At 36.4% G+C, this 20240-nt stretch overlaps 1 protein-coding gene across 1 annotated transcript in view; it reads left to right on the top strand.

The window, feature by feature from the left end:
* Positions 1–15039, top strand: part of LOC126973851 (ATPase family AAA domain-containing protein 2-like) — a 36391-nt gene extending 21352 nt beyond the window's left edge. The window contains exons 15-23 of the mRNA XM_050821198.1: positions 919–1055; positions 2450–2661; positions 3786–3892; positions 5146–5306; positions 8173–8341; positions 9728–9907; positions 11539–11695; positions 13398–13564; positions 14887–15039. Of these exons, the coding sequence (XP_050677155.1) occupies positions 919–1055; positions 2450–2661; positions 3786–3892; positions 5146–5306; positions 8173–8341; positions 9728–9907; positions 11539–11695; positions 13398–13564; positions 14887–15039 (1443 nt within the window). The remainder of the gene's footprint in view (positions 1–918; positions 1056–2449; positions 2662–3785; positions 3893–5145; positions 5307–8172; positions 8342–9727; positions 9908–11538; positions 11696–13397; positions 13565–14886) is intronic.
* The last annotated feature ends 5201 nt before the right edge of the window (positions 15040–20240 follow it).

The following is a 20240-nucleotide window of genomic DNA, read 5'->3' as shown; positions in this document are numbered from 1 at the left end:
CATCTACGAAGCCAATCTGCTTGAGGAATAGAGGTTCCTCAGTAGTTGAAGGATACAGGATATAGTATTCGCTACTTTAAAATATAGTTTTAAAGTAAAGACTTATGATGGATATCTAGACAACAATATAATGCATAAATTCTTCCATCTCAGAATTAAAACAATACGAATTGTATAATAGACGACCGATATAGCCGAATGGTTAGTGACCCTGACTACTAAGCTAGAGGTCCCGGGTTCGAATCCCGGTAGGTGCAATCATTTGTATGATGAATATGGATGTTAGTTTCCGAGTCATGGATGTTTATATGTATTTATGTATGTTTAAGTAAGTATATTGTATTAAATATATAGTACAGGCTATGCCTAGTTTGGGACAAGATAATTTGTGTAAGAGAGTGTCAATATTATTATTATAAATTATAAAAGTCTGCAAGTCCAATTAATATTATTCTGAGTATCATGGCTGATTTTGGATTCTTTTTCTGTTTTCAATATATTTACTGAAAATATTTTAGCAATAAAACGCTTTTAAATGTTATGCGGTTTATGTCATCATAATAACCAACACTTCAAGCGACACGGTAATGTACTGAGCCCTGACGTCATTCACTCTGAATGGAGTTTATACATATATGGTCCGCTAACTTTAAACAGCCGCTAAGGAGTGTTTTTTCTCATTCTGACTTAGGTCAAAAGAAGAAGACAGAGTGAGAATTAGCAATGCTTTTAGTTAGCAGACTATTATGAATAAGAGGGTTAGTAAACATGGCCGATTGCCATATTTTATTTATCAAACCTGGTTTATTTTTTAGAGTCCTTTCTAATTGTATTAAATTCGATGAACATTTATTCTTTTTTATTGTGATTGTATAATGCTGTCATGATGCCCATTCAAATAATTTTATTTTTAACCAGGCAAAGAAGATGAAGCCGTCGATAATATTCTTCGACGAGATAGACGCGTTGGCGCCCGTTCGTAGTGTGCGTCAAGAACAGGTGCACGCCAGTGTTGTCGGTACACTCCTGGCCGAAATGGATGGAGTGTGTGAAAGGTTAGATAGATAGAAAAGTTAAGATCATTTATACGTCTAGAGACTGTGACAGCTGTGAAAACGTCGAAAATAATTGAGGTTGACAGTCAACATAAATTGAAATACAAATCGCGAGTGTAAGACGTAGCTTGTCACACATACTAAAGTAATAAACCTGGCCTGTTTTTATCGGTTGTCTAGCAGCACGTGTCTAGATCTAGACGTATAAATAATATAAGGAAACAGGTTAAGAATTTTGGTGGAATTACTAGTTTTTGCGATTTTATATTAATGATATTAAAATATAAATGATAAACTATTGTCCGTTTAAAAAAAATATTGAATTAGGCGTTACTTTGCGGAAATCCATAATTATACAAATGATTTAAGTCTTCTTTAGTGTTAATTCCGCCAATATTTGTTTTTAAAACAATTCGACACGTGTTTCGCCTCTACACGAGGCATCCTCAGGACGTGTTGTCTCGCCAAAATCTGGCACGAGACTGGAGATTTCAATCCGTTTAGTATTTATTATTTCTTTGATAAGGTGTAATCATACATATATTAAAGCTTCTTTGATGAAGAGTAGTATCTACTATATTAGAAATGACATCAAAAATAATTCTAAAGGAATCGATTTTGAGAAAATAAATGCCTTTTATGCTAGTAAAATATGTTTCTGTTTCTAAGCCACGCCCATATCCCTAGGAGTTGTCTATGCAGTGTCTCAAGAGCTAGTAATTATACCGGCCTGATGTTTCCAGAGTAGAGGTGGTAGTGATTGGTGATGTTTTATTAAAAATGGCTCTGTCCTAAATCCAACTACTCCACAGCTGAATATGTAAGTGATCTGACAGCCTGGGACTAGATTATGATTATTTTATTATTTATTAATATAATGAAAATTGTCTTTGTTTGAGGCTCAATCACGCCTAAACCACTGATCTTATCGACATGAAACTACCACCATTCGATACGAAATTTATCTTAGATGATTTATGGCTACTTATTTTTCGAATTCCAACGTTCCTTCATTCAAAAAAGAATGCTGGGAGAGTTTCCTGCGCCGCTTCTTCTCTATCAGAGCGCCATTTGTTTACGAAGCTTTGGTACTATCTAGTATATTAGAAATGGCATCAAAAAGAATTAAAAGCGCGTACACCTTCCTTAAAGGCCGGCAAGGTCCTGTGATTCCTCTGGTGTTGCAAGAGTATATGGGCTGCGGTGATCACTTAACACCAGGTGACTCCTATTCCAAACAAAAAAAATCTACAGGAATCAATTTTGAGCCTTGATAAATAAATGCCTCTTATGATAATAAAATATATTTCTATTTCTAAACCACGCCCATATCCCTAGGAGTTGTCTATGCAGTGTCTCAAGAGTCTGTTATTATACCGGCCTGATGTTTCCAGAGGAGAGGTGGTAGTGATAGGTGCCACCAACCGTCTGGACGCGGTAGACCCTGCCTTGCGACGTGCGGGCCGCTTCGACCGTGAGCTTCACTTCCCTCCGCCGCATGCCGCCGCCCGCCGGCAGATCATGAACATTTACACGCGTCACTGGGACCCGCGACCTGATGCCGAAACACTCGATGCTATAGCGGAGGCCACACAGGGCTATGGAGGTTTGTGCTTTTTGAAGTGAAACTTCTTTAGAATCGTTGTGATCTCAAACCGGATGCAACGGAAAAAACGACAGGTAAGAGACACAAATACAAAAATGTGTAGGATGAAGCCGGCAAAGAATGAGACAGAAATATGCATACTATTGAAGTGAAAACTCCTTTATCGTCGTTGTGATTTGAAAGTCGATGAAACGAAAAAGCGACAGTAAAAAGAACAGTCACATCATTTCAGAATATTTTACATGGGAGATAATGAGATAGGAAGAATAATACAATGTTTTGGTACCAGGCGATCATAGTTAAAGAAGAGATTGTCTTAAGTATGGCGCGAGTATACCTTAATATTTTCTGACTACAAGCGCACGACTTATTACTACATGGACATCAGGAGAACATATTATTATATATATTAGTGGTGGTAGGAATGTCTTTCATAGCGGTTGAAATCATGTGTCATCCTAGCAACACGTACCAGGAATTTATATGCAGTTTAGAGGTTAATGCACCATGCAGGTTTTACTTCTGACATGTGTATTTTGTACGCACGCAATGTTTTTTTTTTATGAAAATACGGAACGAAACGAGCAGGACGTACGTCTGATGGTAATTGATACGCCCTGCCCATTACAATGCAGTGCCGCTCGGGATTGTTGAAAAACTCAAAAATTCTGAGCGGCTCTACAATTACTGCTTCACGGCAGAAATAGGCGCCGTTGTGGTACCCATAATCTGGCCGGCATCCTGTGCAAAGGAGCCTGCCAGTGCCTTGAAAAACTTGTATGAAGTACATTAAGTAAGTACCAGTGGTCTCCCACTGGTACTTACTTAATGTAGCTTTGCACGAACGCTTTGGACGAACGAAATTAATTCAAAATGTATAAAAACTTCAGAGTATTGTACGTTCCTTGGCAGCCATTTGTATTATACGTCAAAATTAGTTCTGTGGATGCTCGTTAGTGGCGCTTCAAATAGGCACAAAAAATTTGCTGCCAAACATATGGAACAGCCTGTCCAGTGGTATTTATACAGGTCAGTGGGTATACTGCATTAACTGTCCTCTGAATTTGTCATGTCAAATCACTATTTAGTTTAATTTTAATATGAACTTATTTGTTTTAACACAGGGTCGGATTTGAAGGCGCTTTGCTCCGAAGCCGTATTGAAGGCGCTCAGAAGAGTTTATCCGCAGGTGTATGAAAGTGAACACGCCTTGCTGATCGATCCAGAAAATGTAAGTGATCTTGTACATTCCTTTAAATTGCCGATGGGAAGGGCAAATTAAGCGTGTATTGTTTTTATTATATGTGTACTTTACTTCAAAAAAGGAGGAGGTTCTCAATTCGTCGGTATGTTTTTTTTGTTTATCATAGAATGAACCATACATACATATATCATATCATACATACAAAAACAACTGACACAATCTAATTAATTAATGTAATTCTAGTTACGATTATTGTAATTTTTGGAGTCGGTGTCATCCATGATAGGTTTGTAACTACATACATAGTTATAGGTGAGATGTGCTTGAGTCGTGAGGAGGCGAGAGGCGCGAGCGTATCGCGGCGGAAGGACACCGATTCCAAAAATAATAGTAACTAGAATTAGATTATTTATTAAATTGTATAAACGATACGCAATTATTTGAATACTTTTAGTGTATCTATTGTTATGGAATAATGTTTTTGAAGTCGGTTGTTAATTTGATAAAATTTTTTTTTAAAAGTTTTGTGTGGTGTGATTTCGCTCGTGCAAACCAGGAACATTATTTCAATTTTTTATGGAAGTGGAGGACAAACGAGTGAACGTTGCAACGCTAAGAGGAATCACAGGAACGTTGTCGGAGTTTTTGGAAGGTGTGAGTTTCTGGAAGGCACCCAACACCGTTGCGTTCCATGCACGAAGCATCAACACTCGAGCACTGTTCCGAACAAACATTTTCTGCTGTTACAATATGCGTATCATAATTTTATTTATTTCTGCCCTGAAGCAGTAATGTGTAAGCATTACTGTGTTTCGGTCTGAAGGGTGCCGTAAATAGTGAAATTACTGGGCAAGACTTGACATCTTATGTCTCTAGGTGACGAGCGCAATTGTAGTGCCGCTCAGAATTTTTGGGTTTTTCAAGAATCCTGAGTGGCACTGCATTCTCACGTTCATTTTCACGTCCCTTACTTATAAAAGAAGGACGTACAGATGATGGCAATTCATACGCTCTGCCCACAATGCAGCGTCGCTCAAGATTATTGAAAAACCCAAAAATTCTGAGCGTCAGTACAACTACGCTCGACACGTATTGCCCAGTAATTTAACTTGGTACGGCGCTCTTCGGACCGAAACACAGTAATGCTTACACATTACTGCTTCACGGAAGAAATAGGCGCCGTTGTGGTAATATAGCCGGTAACCTGTGCAAAAGAGCCTCCAACTGGTTAAGGAGTCCTGTCTCGTCCCTTTTCAAAAAAAAAAATATCTTGTCGGCAGGTGGAAGTGGCCAGGTGCGATCTGGAAGACGCAATGTGTTCGTTGGTGGCTGCGGGCAGTCGCAACGCACCCATGTGTGTTCGCCGCTTGCCGCCGCACTGTCGGCCGCTGCTAGAACCGCAGGTGCGGGCCGCCGCGCGACTCTTGCCGCCGCATAACAGGTACATTACATAGGTACTAGGATGCCGCAGTCGCTCGTCGTACCGGCGTATATTTGAGCGAAGCGAGGTAAACTAAGTCTGTGTACAAAAACAAAACAAAATTAATCCTAACAAAAATAATAAAAAGAATCTTTTGGAATTTGGCGCCATATTTAAACATGAGGAATTAGCGCCTTATTTGGTCACATGAGAAACTTGTGCCGATTTGCAAATTCAATAACTAAGAACCTGACAGTCGAATCACTCTCGATTGATTGTGTTACAATTAAAACTTATTGTGATTTGATCAATCGGCTCAATTTTTTAATAATAATGAACAGCGCGTGCTAATTTAGAATAATTTGTAGATCATGTTTGTTTTTAATGATAATGGAAATGGCCGAGAAACAATTAAACACAGAAATCAATTGTAGCCACCCGGTGGGATAAACTCCGCTCAGATAAGCTTCGCTCAACATAGACAATTAAATTTATAAGACCGCGAATCTCCTCTCGCTCTAAGATTACTTTTAATGTATCACCTTATAAAATCAATTATGCAGAAAATACATTTGTGAGGCGCTCTTTTACTTCTTACAATTTACATCTTACTGAAATTGATATATTTTCATTAAATACAAAGTAAATAGTAGGCGATATTATTAAAAATTGTTAACTCTAAATAATTAAATCATTGTTGTTGTGTCCTGTTCTTAACTATACTCTTATAACTGTTTTAATTTTCGTTTTGTTTGTTGTAATTCTCTAGTTTTCAAATATCTTTGTTGTTTTTTTTTTCATTTTTGTCCATTGTGAACATATTTAATTTATGGAACTGTTTTGTTTTCTAGTTTATGTATATTTGTAACCGTACTATTCTAAATTGTTCATGAATAAATAAATACTAAATAGACGGATGGAAATGTCCACATGAAACCCCTAGTGGACGTAGGTAATTATCCAATATTATTGAGGCATTTGATCTGCTGCGTTCCCAAAGATGGAAATTGGAAATTGTGCTAGGCTGGTATGTTAGCAGTAATATAAAAAACGCTGTAGTAAATAAAAAGTTAGATGACAAGTTAAATTTAAGATTTAAAAGTAAATGTCTATATATATGTACGGTACAATTGGACGTAATTCCAGAAAAAAGTTCCAAACTACAATCATATCGAAATTGAGTTAAGAACACGAAACTGGCCACTTGATTCATATTAACGGACTGACAAAAAATGGCAGCCCTACTATAACTCTTTAAATGACATCATGACCTATTACCCCAACCCACACATGTATGGAATACACAAATATTTACTAAATTTTAAACACGAATTCCTTTAAATGTGATATTTGTGGCTTGGAACGTTTTCAAGAATTACATCCAACTATACAAATCAACACCTTCTTTAGAAAAAAGTATGTTATGCTATTTGCACATCCTGTTAATGTCATTATTAAAGTCAAAATTCGATCTTGAGAATTACTGCAAATGGTTTATAGTTGCACAATCGAAGCCGGAATGAGGAACGGGATATTATCTTGTAAAAGACCTACTGGTCGTTTATCCTGTCTACTGTCTTCCAACTAAATAAAATGATCTAATCTTTTTCTTATAAGAATCGAGATAGAGTCACTGCAAGAAAAAGAGAAATCGTTTTTGTACTCTTTCGATCCTATCAATGTAAATTTGATAATATGCGAAGGTCACTAAGCGCAAATATATATGTTTCTGTAAAAATTAGAAAAAGTGTGTGCGTTTTTTACGCGCGATTGAAGTAAAACTTAATTATAATTAACCTTAGGAATAATTAACAAATACATATATATACGTTTTGCGCTTATCTGAAAGCTCATAGATAAAGTATGTTATTTTCGTTTGCCCTTGTTTGTCCCACCTATTCTAGGAGATCCAGTATATAACAAATATTCTTAAAAAGTTGAATGATAAGAAGATTTAATTTATACCATTAAATATATACTTACATTAATTAAAAGCGGGCTATTAATAAATAGTTGAATAAAAATAATTTAATTATTAATACCACACATATCAATATAACGTTGTTATTGAATATTAACGAATATAGCTCTATGGTCGAATCTTTTGCCTGTCCGATGGACGAAGAAATTTTAACGTATGTCGCAAACGTCAGACTGAGAACTTTTATTTATTATTTATTACAAAGTAGTCATAAATGAACAAATACACTTGGAGATTTTCCAGAAAATATTAGTGAGCAATTTGAAACAATTTTTTAAACCATTATATTATAACGTTTAAAAATTGTTTCAATTGACTTTTTTCCGCCGGAAGTACTAATGTTACTTCCGTTAGAAAAATATTCTTAGTTACCCCCAAGTCACACCTAAAGAAGTTTTATCTACACCCCATGCTTTAAATCCTCTATTAAAGATTCTGAAACAGTTCGCTTATTGCCAACATTAAAACACTCAATGTTCTAATAACTATTACATCATCCAAACGAGTGTTTGTACAACATTAGTTGTACTGAATTTCATAACAACACTCCTATGTTTTTTTTTCGATCCCTTCATGAGCAAAGAGTTTCAACAGACAGCCAAATTCTTATTGCTCGATGCGTAGTATCTGTATGAATTTCAAAAAAAGTACATTTTCGTTTACGCGCGTTCCAAACTGACTGGTGTTTCAATGTTAGCAGTAAGCTAACTGTTTCTTTTAGAGGATTCATATTCTGGGTGTAGATAAAGTCTTGTATGCAACTGTTGATAATTAGGTATTAAATCACTCATGTGATACTATTATCACACTCGGCTTCGCCACGTGAGATAAATCCACATTCGTGTTTTAATACCCCTTATTACACAACAGTTGCATAAATAACTATTACTTCATTTATGTTTGTAGATCAAAGGAGGGCTGTTCACGTAACGCGCTGCTTATAAGCGGGGAGTGTGCCGATACTCACGTGGCCTGCGCTCTGTTGGCCCAGCTGGAGCATCTTACGGTCAAGGAACTGAGCGTGGCGTCACTCCACTCAGCACTGGCCTTCACGCAGGAACAGGCGCTCATATCGGTGGGTGATGAAAACTTTTATCAATGGGGGATTGCACAGGGTGCCGGTTAGATTATGGTTAACACAACGGCACCTTTTTTTCTGCCGTGAAGGCGTAATGTGTAAGCTATATGTGAAGCAATGAGTTTCTTGCTACTTCTTCGCATTAGCTCAATCCTTTACGAAGTAGTGGTAGATTCAATAAGTAATTTTATTTGACATTCATAAGTGTCATTTCCTTGACCTACATGAATATAGTTATTTTGATTTGATTTGATATATATATTTCGGTCTGAAGGGCGCTGTATCTAGTGAAATAAAATTACAGGTCAAATGAGATTTAACATCTTATGTCTCAAGGTGATGAACTGTTATGCGGTTCCCACTGGTAGAAGTTTTTGGAACGAAGTTCTATACGGCAGGCTTGGAGGAGATTGGGATTTTGCTGCGTGACTGAACTGAAAAAAATGTGATGGTAAAACCGTAAGAAAAAGTCTGTGGAATAAAACCATTAAATGAGACGTGCGCAGGCGCGACAGTCGTGTACACAAGCGAGTAGTGTATAATACCTTTCTCTTTCTAATGGACTTTATTTAATTTAATGAATGAATAAATACCAAATTGTCAAACAAAAATAAAGAGACATATTTTGTTATTTTAATTGATAATTTGGATTACGATTTTTTTTATTTTACGAAATTTATTATTTCCTAAAATACTGAATTTCCTAAATACTTTCCTGTATTTAAATAAAAACTAATCTGCAAAATTTAAAAGCAAAAATCAAGAAAACCAACGAATAAACGATTTTTTTTTACAAATTGTGTCGATTCTACATTAGCCGAAGGAACTTTGTTCGTACCTGGTGTCCCACGACATCACATTTTTTTTTAAAACTAAGACAACTCCATACTTTTATTTTGCAAAATGTATAATACAATATTTGAAAGGACCTCACTTTTCACATCTTGCCGTTATGAAATGCTAATGTCGGGGTTTTATATTAAAATAAATCATTAGTGGCCGTTTTCAATAATCTATCTATCCTTAGTTTAACTTACTAGAGGTAAACACACTTTCCTTTCACGCTTACTTACATTTCAATAACCCATCGACATAAGCATTGGACTATAACTATATTGGACATAACTATGGATAGATATGATCTTGTCATTAAACGGTGACAGCAATGTATCTGTAGCTAGAGATACGTTATTGAAAACGGCGGTCAGTCAGCAAGTTGCTGCCTACTGTGATAGTGTGCATAATAGAACGCAATTGTAGTGCCGTTCAGAATATTGAGGTTTTTGAAGAATCCTGAGCGGCATTGCATTGTAATGGGCAGGACGTGTCAATTACCATCAGCTGAACGTCCTCGTGTCGTCGCTCATTGTAATGATTGTGCAGATATTCTCGGAGTGCCGGCGCGCCGACCGCGGCTGCGTGCTGTTCGTCCGCGGAGTGCTGGACGTGTGGGAGTCGCTGCGGGGCCCGGGGGCGGCGCTGATGCTGCAGCTGTGGCGCTGCGGGGCTGCGGGCGGCGCCTTGCTGCTGGCCACCTCGCACACCGACATGCTGCCGCCCGAGGTGACGACCATCATTCGACGATATTATTTATATAATACTAGCTGACCCAGCAAACGTTGTATTGCCGATATTAAAATCGCGATACAAAAGTAACTCTTGATCGTAGATGGGTGAAAATTTGAAGTTGTATGTATTTTTTTATGCTGTATGAGTCAGCAACATCAAACAAATTTAAAAAAAAAATTAAAATAAAAATTTCGTGTGGACCACCCTTAACATTTAGAGGGATGAAAAATAGATGTTGTCCCATTCTCAGACCTACCCAATATGCACTCAAAATTTCATAAGAATCGATCAAGCCGTTTCGGAGGCAATCGGTCCCGCACACCGTGACACGAAAATTTTATATATTAGACTAGCTGACTCGACAGACGTTATTCTGTAGATAAAAAAGACCATACTGTTTTACAAGACTTTGCCAATAATATTTCAAAACATCAAGAATTATTTCGCAAAAAATGCTCCCTGTTATTATAATGAAATTGTTTAACAGTGGAACTGTCAAACCGTGCGTCACGAAAATCTCTCATAGAAAATATGTTTATAGAAAACAATTATTGAAAATAAAAATAATTATGGGTCCCAAATCGAAATTAAAACTATCCTATCTCGCAAATTGGACTAAACTGCACTCCATGAAGTAATACCCATTAAAATCCGTTCATTAGTTTAGGAGTCCATCGCGGAGAAACAACGTATCACGTTATTTATATATATTAATATTAACTAAAACCTGCCATGTCTTACTGAGGCTAATTATAACGTCAAAAATCAAAATGCTTACATTAATAAGTAAATCATATTTTAATTGAAATAAATTTTTTTTCATAAATAGATAATTGAGGCCATCGGCACAAAAGAGCTTGAACCCGCATTTTTACATTAAGCAAATCAGTCCAGAGGTCCTGGAGAATTCAAAGAGTCAGTGTTCCTACATAGAAAATAAAAATACGTGCTGAATTGAGTGCCTCGTCCTTTTTGGAAGTCAGTTGAAAATAAAAGCACTGTTTTTTGAGCTATAAACATAATAATCAATTAAAGTCAAGAATAAAATTAAAGAAAAAGCACTTATCACAACTTTTTGATAGCATGGTATCAACTCAAAGGAAGTTGACAACCAGACTAAATTTCAAATGTAATTTTTCTCTATGTACCTTATATAACCCTATCTTTGTCAATTTATTGTTGCTAAAATTTATGTTTTCGTACCTTTTGCTACCATCTAAATAGCTATTCAGAATTCTTGGTATTTTTTGCTTGGCGGTCTTCAGCGATAGACGGTCTTCGCCGAACTGACCTTATATGTAGTATACAGTATGGATTTCAGTTTAATGCAATAAATGAAAATACGAGGAATACTTAGCCCACAGAATTAAAGTTAAATTAATTATTTAATTTATTATTAAATACCTAAATTGGATTAGTAAAAGAAAAAACTCTGTTTAACCAGCGAGTTGTTGACCTAGTGTCCCAATCCTATAGCACTTTCGCTTAAAATAAAAGTCTACTTTTTGACAAAATTAATGAAACTATTTTGCTACCCACATTATTTCATATATTCTAAATCCATTCTTTATAATGAGTATCATCGATATTCACTGTAATGTGTAAACTCCGCCTGGTGTGCGCAGCTCCGTGAGATATTCCCCGAGTATAAGGAGTGCATCTACAAGGTGCGCGAGGCCAACGTGACGGAAGTGATCAACTTCCTGAAGCCGGTGCTCACGGAGGCGCCGCTGCGGCCGCCCGTCCTGCAGACAAATGAGCCGCCTCCGCCGCTACCTAGGGGTGAGATTTTTTTCGGATTATCTTATACTGCGGTCTATGAAACTGTTATTGCGATTCAAATGACGACTTAAAATGAACTGCTTTGCCATTTCATACCACGACGTCATTAGAGCTATCCAATTTAGGTTGACGTCGAATCAAGTCGGAAATTGAATCGCAAACTGTTTAAGTTCATTCATTCATTCGTAGCAAGAGGTAATATTTCAACCTAAACTGGATGGCTTATGTGTGAAAGTGAGCGACTCAATAAAGTTGCTTCTTTCTTAGCGGAAAGTGAAAACGCAACGCATGTTATTCGAGTACGAGAGACAGAGTTATGCAACAACTGTACAGCGTCATCTCTTTCTCACACCGCCGACCACAAACAAATTTCTTTCGTTCATTCTTCCGTAAGCGATTCAAACGCCATTCAGTTATATACACTTCATGTTACGAATTTTAGTGATTCAGTTTAGGTACCTAAACTGAACTGCATCGGAATTGAATCGCTAATTAAAAGTTGATGGTAGGCCTTCTGGTATCCGAACAGGCAGTAATGTGAAATGCCACAACTGTTTTTATATAAGTGACTACTATTTGACCTTCAAACTAAAACACAACATCGATCGCTGTACGATATGATGGGGGTGAATCGCCAGCTTATCGCTTGTTCAAAATTTACAAATCAAAAGTACCGCAACACCACTACTGTCTACTGACGTCATGCAGACGTTAATATGACAAGGTTCCGTCACTGTGCTAACGCGCGGGGGCTACGAATGCAGCACCCTTTTTATATTTTTTATTTTGGAAAGCAGAAATATATAGATTTTACATAGCTTTAGCCTTAATTTAGGTACATACAATAATCCAGCAATTTTTTCACAAACGTGTATATCCATAATTACTAGATTAATTACTCGATCGGGTACAACTCGTTCTCGGGCAACATACAACAGTAAAGTTATAGATAAAGGTATGGGTTCCAGCTGCAATCTGGGAACGAGTTAGACACATTTCCTGATTTCATATACACACTTCCCGTACTTATGAAAGAATATATGAATATTATGTTGGTATCTACTGTTATACCAACGGCCATGATCTTTGGAGAAATTTATATCTGCAGTAGTTACTTGTGAAAGATGAAATGTGTACTGCTACCGACAATTTCGCTTTAAAGGTCTTGGTGCCATATACTTGATATTCAATTCAAATATTTTTATTCAAAATAGGATATAACATCACTTATTGCAAGTCAAAAACTACCACCCATTCCAAAAAGAATGCCTCAGACCTGAGAAGAATGGGCGCAACAAACTCAGCGGCCTTTTTTTTATAATATAAAATTTAGAAGGTTTGATCAATAGTCCTTATTCAATAAATAAGGACTATCGATCGATCCATTCACTAATTTATATACAAATATTTGATCCTTATATTCTCGTCTTAATACTTAGGAAGTTAAACTATTAGCCGAGAAACCAAATCTTTTATGTAGTACAATATAATATAATAACAATAATATTGACACACTTTTTACACAAATTATCTTGCCCCAAGTTAAGCATATATAGCCTGTGTTATGGGTTACAAGACAATGATATATTTAATACAATATACTTACTTCATCATACAGAAATTTGTGTGGAGGCATAACAGCTCCGGTAGAACGTTGCGCATACAGCTACTACTCCTGGATCTGATGAATCTTCCATTCCAGCGCCACCGCCTCCCCCGCCTCGCGAAAGTGCCGAGGAGATAGCGCGACGCAAACGCAAGGAGGACTACAAACTGCGCGAACTCCGGATATTCCTGCGAGACATCTGCAGGAAGCTGGCCTCCAACCGCCGCTTCTACAAGTTCACCAAGCCTGTCGATCTGGAGGAGGTGAGTGTTTGATACTGACCGACAGTGGTAAAATCCGCGCTGGTATATATCTCACTTGCTGTACAGATTCTTCTGTCGATGGAGTTTCATATCCATCAAAGTCAATTCAAGTCAAAGTCAAAGTCAAGTCAAGTCAAGTCAAAGTCAAGTCAAGTCAAAGTCAAGTCAAGTAAATTCAAAGTCAAGTAAAATTAAATTAAATAGATATGTGTGTCCCTATATTTGAAAAATGTTTGATTATCATTAATCTAAAATTATTTGGATTGTTCTAGAAATCTCTAGAATGATTTAGAGTCTTCTAGATCGTTATTCGGAAAGTTTTCATGAAGATGAAACTAAGCAATTACCTGTACCGTTGTCTGAACTTTGTATATATTATATACTTAGGGTTTGTTCTGTGGACCATTCTTTCAAATCTTTAGTAATTCGTTTAATAATATTTGGAACACTCATTCTTATCAGTTTTGTATTAATACATGTCAGAGCAACTTATAATTTTCGTTCTGAAATTGAACTTACTGCAAATATCAACAGGCCAAGGTCCCTTAGTGGTGTACTGAGATCTTCCAGTAATGCATCTTGCACCTATTTGTGTGGCATACTAGTTAACTACATAGCCATTTCTAGTTATGTCATTTATCGTTTGCTTTCATTTGTGTGGTTCTTTGGTATGTTTCTGTTCTGAATAAAGAAACATTCACATCCTCTTGGGTGTGTAAAGAAAATACATTAATTAATTTAGAAAATTAATTGCATTTGTCGTTAGTTTGCGGAAATCCATAATTATCCATTTTTTTTAAGGTTCCATAGCCAAATGGCAAAAAACGGAACTCTTATAGATTTTTCATGTCTGTCTGTCCCCTGTAACTTCTAAAATAAGATAATGATAAAACTAAAAAAATAAATGATTTACATTACTATGCAAACTTCCAGCGAAAAATGATTTGAACGAGGTGTAGTAAGTAGTTTTTTTTAATACGTCATAAATCGTATTATCAATAACATAATTCAAAAAAATACACTATTGTTAAAACATCGGTCAAAGTTGAACTACAAGAACTTTTGTAGTATGTTACTTGCTGCTACGGAACCCTTCATGGGCGAGTCCGACTCGCACTTGGCCGCTTTTTCTTTGAGTTATCTTGAGTGCCAATTTGTCTTCAATCGACACGTGTTTCGCCTCTACACGAGGCATCCTCAGACGTTGACATGAAAAACCGGCATGAGTCTCGTGCCAGATTTTGGCGAGTCGACATTTCCTGAGGAATTTACACTCAAGATTCTCAAAAAATGGCATACATTAATTTAAATTAATTTTCAAGGTGACAGACTATCTCGACATCATCCAGCAGCCAATGGACCTGGAGACAATGATGACAAAGGTGGATATGCATAAGTACAACTGCGCGAAAGAGTTCCTCGACGACATAGACTTAATTTGTGCCAACGCACTGGAGTACAACCCGGACAGGTGACACATTATAACTATACTTATGAATACAAATAAATTCTGATAGGTATTTTACCCTCGTTTTGATGTCTCTATACAGAGTACAGCTATTTCATATATGCTTCAGAATCTCCCCCAGGCATTTTCTAAGCAAACTGATGCGAGTTGCCATCTGGAATACCAAATTTAAAACAGACATTTACTCACCACAAGGTCCATTCAGTAGCTCAGGTGTATATATGCGATAAGGGTCGAACACCTCATCCTAAGTAAATGGCTTCAGAATCTCACTGGACGTCAATTCCCCCAAAAATAATTTTAAAACTCCCCCGAGCATATTATTAGATTCATGGATTCAGTTGATCTAGGGGAATTGGGGCAGATATCTTGTACACACGATCAAATAGTACAATAGAAAAGTTGCATTGTCAACAAATATCCCCATATTATGCTACAAAAATACTGGAACACTTTTTTGTGCACACCAGTTGTATCCGAAGCGACAGTAGTGATATAATTTGCATCAAAATGGATCCCTAGAAAATAATTGTCTTTTATTATTATTACTTCTATAAGCTGGTGCACACAACACACTATCATGTATTCTCTGTACATTACCATACCAAATTTGATATTATTTTTAACTTTTTACACAATATAGTGTTGGCAAATTGGTCCTAAAGTAAAGAAGGTGCCAATGGGATCAAATAAACAATTTTTCAGCACTTAGTCAATGTACCATTTTCCATTTACGTGTGTGTAATACAATTTATTACAATAATACTTAGTTTGTAAGAAAAAATATCTAATCATTTTCTTTTCCATACCTCTTTCATAATCCGGTGCTGTACAAAGGGCTAGAGGGGTTTGTAGGTATGAAACAATTTAACTACCTTTAAATACTATAAAGTATTATGTAATTTATTATAGTAAGTAATATTATAATATAATGTATATTTTGTATACATCCTCTAACCTTTTGTTATAAGCATGTTGAGCCGTATTGAGCATGTCATTTTGTAGTAGCGAATACCATATATTGCTAATATAGTGCTTTATAATAATTGAGATATTATGAAATATAACGGTATATTATAAAAGTAGAAGGTTTGAAATATAATGCCAGTTGATTTGAAGAGTTTTGTGGCCTGCCATTGAGAGTTTTAAGTTGTGGTCTTTGATATGATATGTTGCATTGTCACCTCATTAAAGTAGTTTAAAAACTAAAACTCAATTTAACATTATGTATAGAATTTGTAGTCTTAGGATATTATTCGAGATCTTCACTTACCTACTACTTTACCAATGGGAGGTTCGTTTGCACAGGATGCCGGCTAGATTATGTAGGTACTATAATACGCCTATTTCTGCCGTGAAGCAGTAATGTGTATGCATTACTGTGTTTCGGTCTGAGGGGCGCCGTAGCTAGTGAAATTACTGGACAAATGAGATGTGACAATTTATGTCTCAAGGTGATGAGCGCAGTTGTAGTGCCGCACAGAATTTTTGGGTTGTACTATAATTCCGCGCGGGACTGCATTGTAATGGGCAGGGCGTATCAATTACAATCAGCTGAACGTGCTGCTCGTCTCGTCCCTTATTTTCATTTAAAAAAAACTTATCTAAACTCTCACATTAACGTAAAATCTTTTATTGAATGCTAGTATTCATACGATGTAAGAGTTCTTATTAACTTCATATCAAGTCTGTTATTCCTGGATTAACATGAACCGTATTTGAGCTCAACTTTTGATCCCGTGATTCTACTTGTGTTGCAAAAGAGCATGGTGTTGTCATACCATTCAGTGACGCCAATTATTTCATGAGATTATATTTTCCGACGTGAAGTAGTAATGTGTAAGCGTTATTTTGTTTCCGTCTGAAGGGCGCCGTAGCTAGTGAAATTACTGGGCAAATTAGACTTAACATCTTATGTCTCAAGGTGATGAGCGCAGTTGTAGTGCCGCTCAGAGTTTCTGGGTTTTTCAAGAATAGTAGGCGTATCAATTACCGTCAGTTGAGCGTCCTGCTCGTCTCGTCCCTTGTTTTCATAATTAAAAAAAACTAAAGCCGTATGTAAATGTATTCAGGACGTCGTCAGACAAGCAGATCCGTCACGAGGCGTGTTCGTTGCGGGACCATGCGCACGCTCTTATCGACGTGGAGATGGACAGCGAATTCGAGGTGGAGTGTCAAGATATCGCGAGCCGGCGCCGAGACGAAGGTGGCGCCGCTGACAACGACCTGCCCGACTTTATATACACCGCGTCCAACTTGCGTGAGTATTTTGTAGTTATTTATCTACACAATAGTTTCTCAACCTTATTTTGCTCACCTATGACTTTAACTTTGAGAATATGTTTTTTTCTTGAGTATTTTCGTGTATTTTTAGACTATATCTTTTAATCTACCCACGCCCCATCTGCGCCATCTCAATGCCTCCTAATTTTCTCTGGGTCTTCTACTGCCCTCCCCGAAAGTCTCAAACGCCCACAAGGGGGCGTTATCGCCCACGTTGAGAATCTATGATTCTACAGCCATGCTTTAAATCCTCTATTAAAGATTCTGAAACAGTTAGCTTATTGCCAATTTCCTAATAACACTGACCTCTACTATATACCACTAGACTGGCGGCTGTGGAAGTGCTTTTGTGCCTATCTGATATTCGCCATTGTGGCGCTGTTGGCCGTGAAGCGAGAGTCTGCGGTACTAAAACTAGTGATGACAACCTCAGCAAACATCGACAGGTGGTGGGAAACTTTTTACAAAAAAAACATGTGTACTTTATTACGTTGATTCATGAAGTATAAATAACACGGAAAACGAACGAAATTAATTCAAAATGTAAAAATACTGCAGTGTATTGTACGTTTCTTCTCAGCCATTTGTATTATACGTCAAAATTAGTTCTCTGAACGCAGTGGCGCTTCAAATAGGCACAAAAACTTTACTGTCAAACAGCCTGTCCAGTGGTATTTATATAGGTCACTACCTAATATAATATAATAATAAGACTGTTTGGATGATTTCACCATCGTGTACTGTGTCTTCTCTCTGATGAGTGTTTTAATACCCAATTATCAACAGTTGCATACAAGACTTTATCTACACCCATAATATGAATCCTCTATATAAGATTCTGAAACAGCTTAAATGCTAACATTAAAAAAGCCAGTACTTGTAACCATAATATCATCCAAACGAGTCTTATTATTGAATCGGATGATATAATGTTGTACTGAATTTCATTAAAACACTCGTTTGGCTGATGTAATGGTTATTAGGACATTGGGTGTTTTAATGTTGGCAGTAAGCTTTTAGAATCTTTAATAAAGAATTTAAAGCATGGGTGTAAATAAAGACAATTTGCTTATGATTGCTTTTTTCGGGCGTATAACGTTTCCCGCGATAATATGTAAGGCTGCCTGACAATCGGAAAACTTCAGAATTATCATTGTATTGACAGTGTTGTCAGCGATATAGTCAATATTTTGCATATTCTTGGTTTAAAGGACATGTCCCGTTTTTCTATGGAGTCTGGTTTTGTAATTTTGCGGTCACTAAATAATATCATACTACGATGCCCTATGAAACATTAAGTAATCTAAAATAGCTACTTCAATAATTATAAACACCGGCGTTTTTGTTTACTTAAATATCAAAGCTACCATTATGTTTAATGTAGCAACATTGCAAAGCAAAAATATATAGTTTGGCCTATGGACTTGCATCCCGTGCCACTAAATAAATAAAAAAAAAATACATAGTCTTTATTACTACCCTTATGTCAACATGGTATTTATGTTATCTGCCTTCAACTGTCAACGTCAAAATGTTTACGTTTAGCAAAAAGTCCAAGACGAGGAAAGACAGTCCGTTTTGGATTATATTATAAGTATCATTTACTCGGTGGATACGATGTTTCCTTGATTTACTATCAACTCCGAGCTCCATCCTAAAGTCATTTATACATTCCCCCAGTTTACTCTGGTGGTTAGCGATCCTACCTACTAAGCTAGAGGTCCCGGGTTCGAATCCCGGTAGGTGCAAGCATTTATATGATGAATATGGATGTTTGTTTCGGAGTCATGGATGTTTAAATGTATTTATGTATGTTTAAGTAAGTATATTGTATTAAATATATCATTGTCTTGTAGCCCATAACACAGGCTATATTATATGCTTAACTTGGGACAAGATAATTTGTGTAAAAAGTGTGTCAATATTATTATTATTATTATTACTCTATAATTGTAATTGGAGGCTACAGCAAAAATAATCTATTTGTTGTGTTGTCGTATGTACTTTTGAATGTTATGACTTGTGAGCAGTGAGACACCTACTCTCAATCTGCCATATAAGACGTTTAAATTGACACTTGAAAGATAATGCTTTGAAAATAAAAAATAAAAATCTGTGAGTGTATTGCTAACATGTACAAATTCGATAGTTACATAAAATATGTTTATTTATTTTAAAATAAAAAATACTTTCATTTCAATGATTAAAATATCAGTAAATGTTATTTTTACAATAAAACGAATAATTCATTGAATTCATACTAAAATAAAAGTAAAAAATGAGATTTTTAGATGTTAATGATAGTGTTATTCAAATATTTTTTTTTGTGAAAACGCAGGTGTTGTAATTATTTTATTCATCAAATAATGCTAGATTGGAAGGCCTTAATCTAAAAAAAAATTATTTATAAAGTTTAAAAAATAAAAATATTAAAGGCCCATTTACGGACAAGTCATTTATACCAAGGATGTTTGTAGGGCCGACAATGTTTAATTTTTTAAGTGGTGGTCTCTGTGTAGGACACACGATGGATGAGAGTCAGACGGACAGCAAAACTATGACGACGCCGCACAACGGGGAGAAGATTGAGTCTCACAGCACAAAGAGAAAGAGAAGGAGAATGAACGCCTGGTCCAAGGGGCAGGTTGTAAAGAGACCGAAGACTGCGCAGAAGGTATGCTAGGTTTTTAATTTCTATTTCTTCGCGCGCGTCACTGTAAAACAAATGTAAAAACACGATAATTAATTGTCAAAGCCGTGTTTGCAAGATTTTTCCAAAATTGTTCTTTCTAAAAATGTAGAATAGCACGCGGAATAAGTCATTTTATTGATTTTTGCTTCGTTAGGCCAAAGAAGTATAACTTTTTGCGTGCATACATACACACAATTTTTTTTCTAAATTACGGTATAGGAGGAAGAACAGGT

This window comes from Leptidea sinapis, chromosome 30, assembly GCF_905404315.1.
Source record: "Leptidea sinapis chromosome 30, ilLepSina1.1, whole genome shotgun sequence".
NCBI lineage: Eukaryota > Metazoa > Arthropoda > Insecta > Lepidoptera > Pieridae > Leptidea > Leptidea sinapis.
This window is presented reverse-complemented; position numbering and strand designations above follow the sequence as displayed.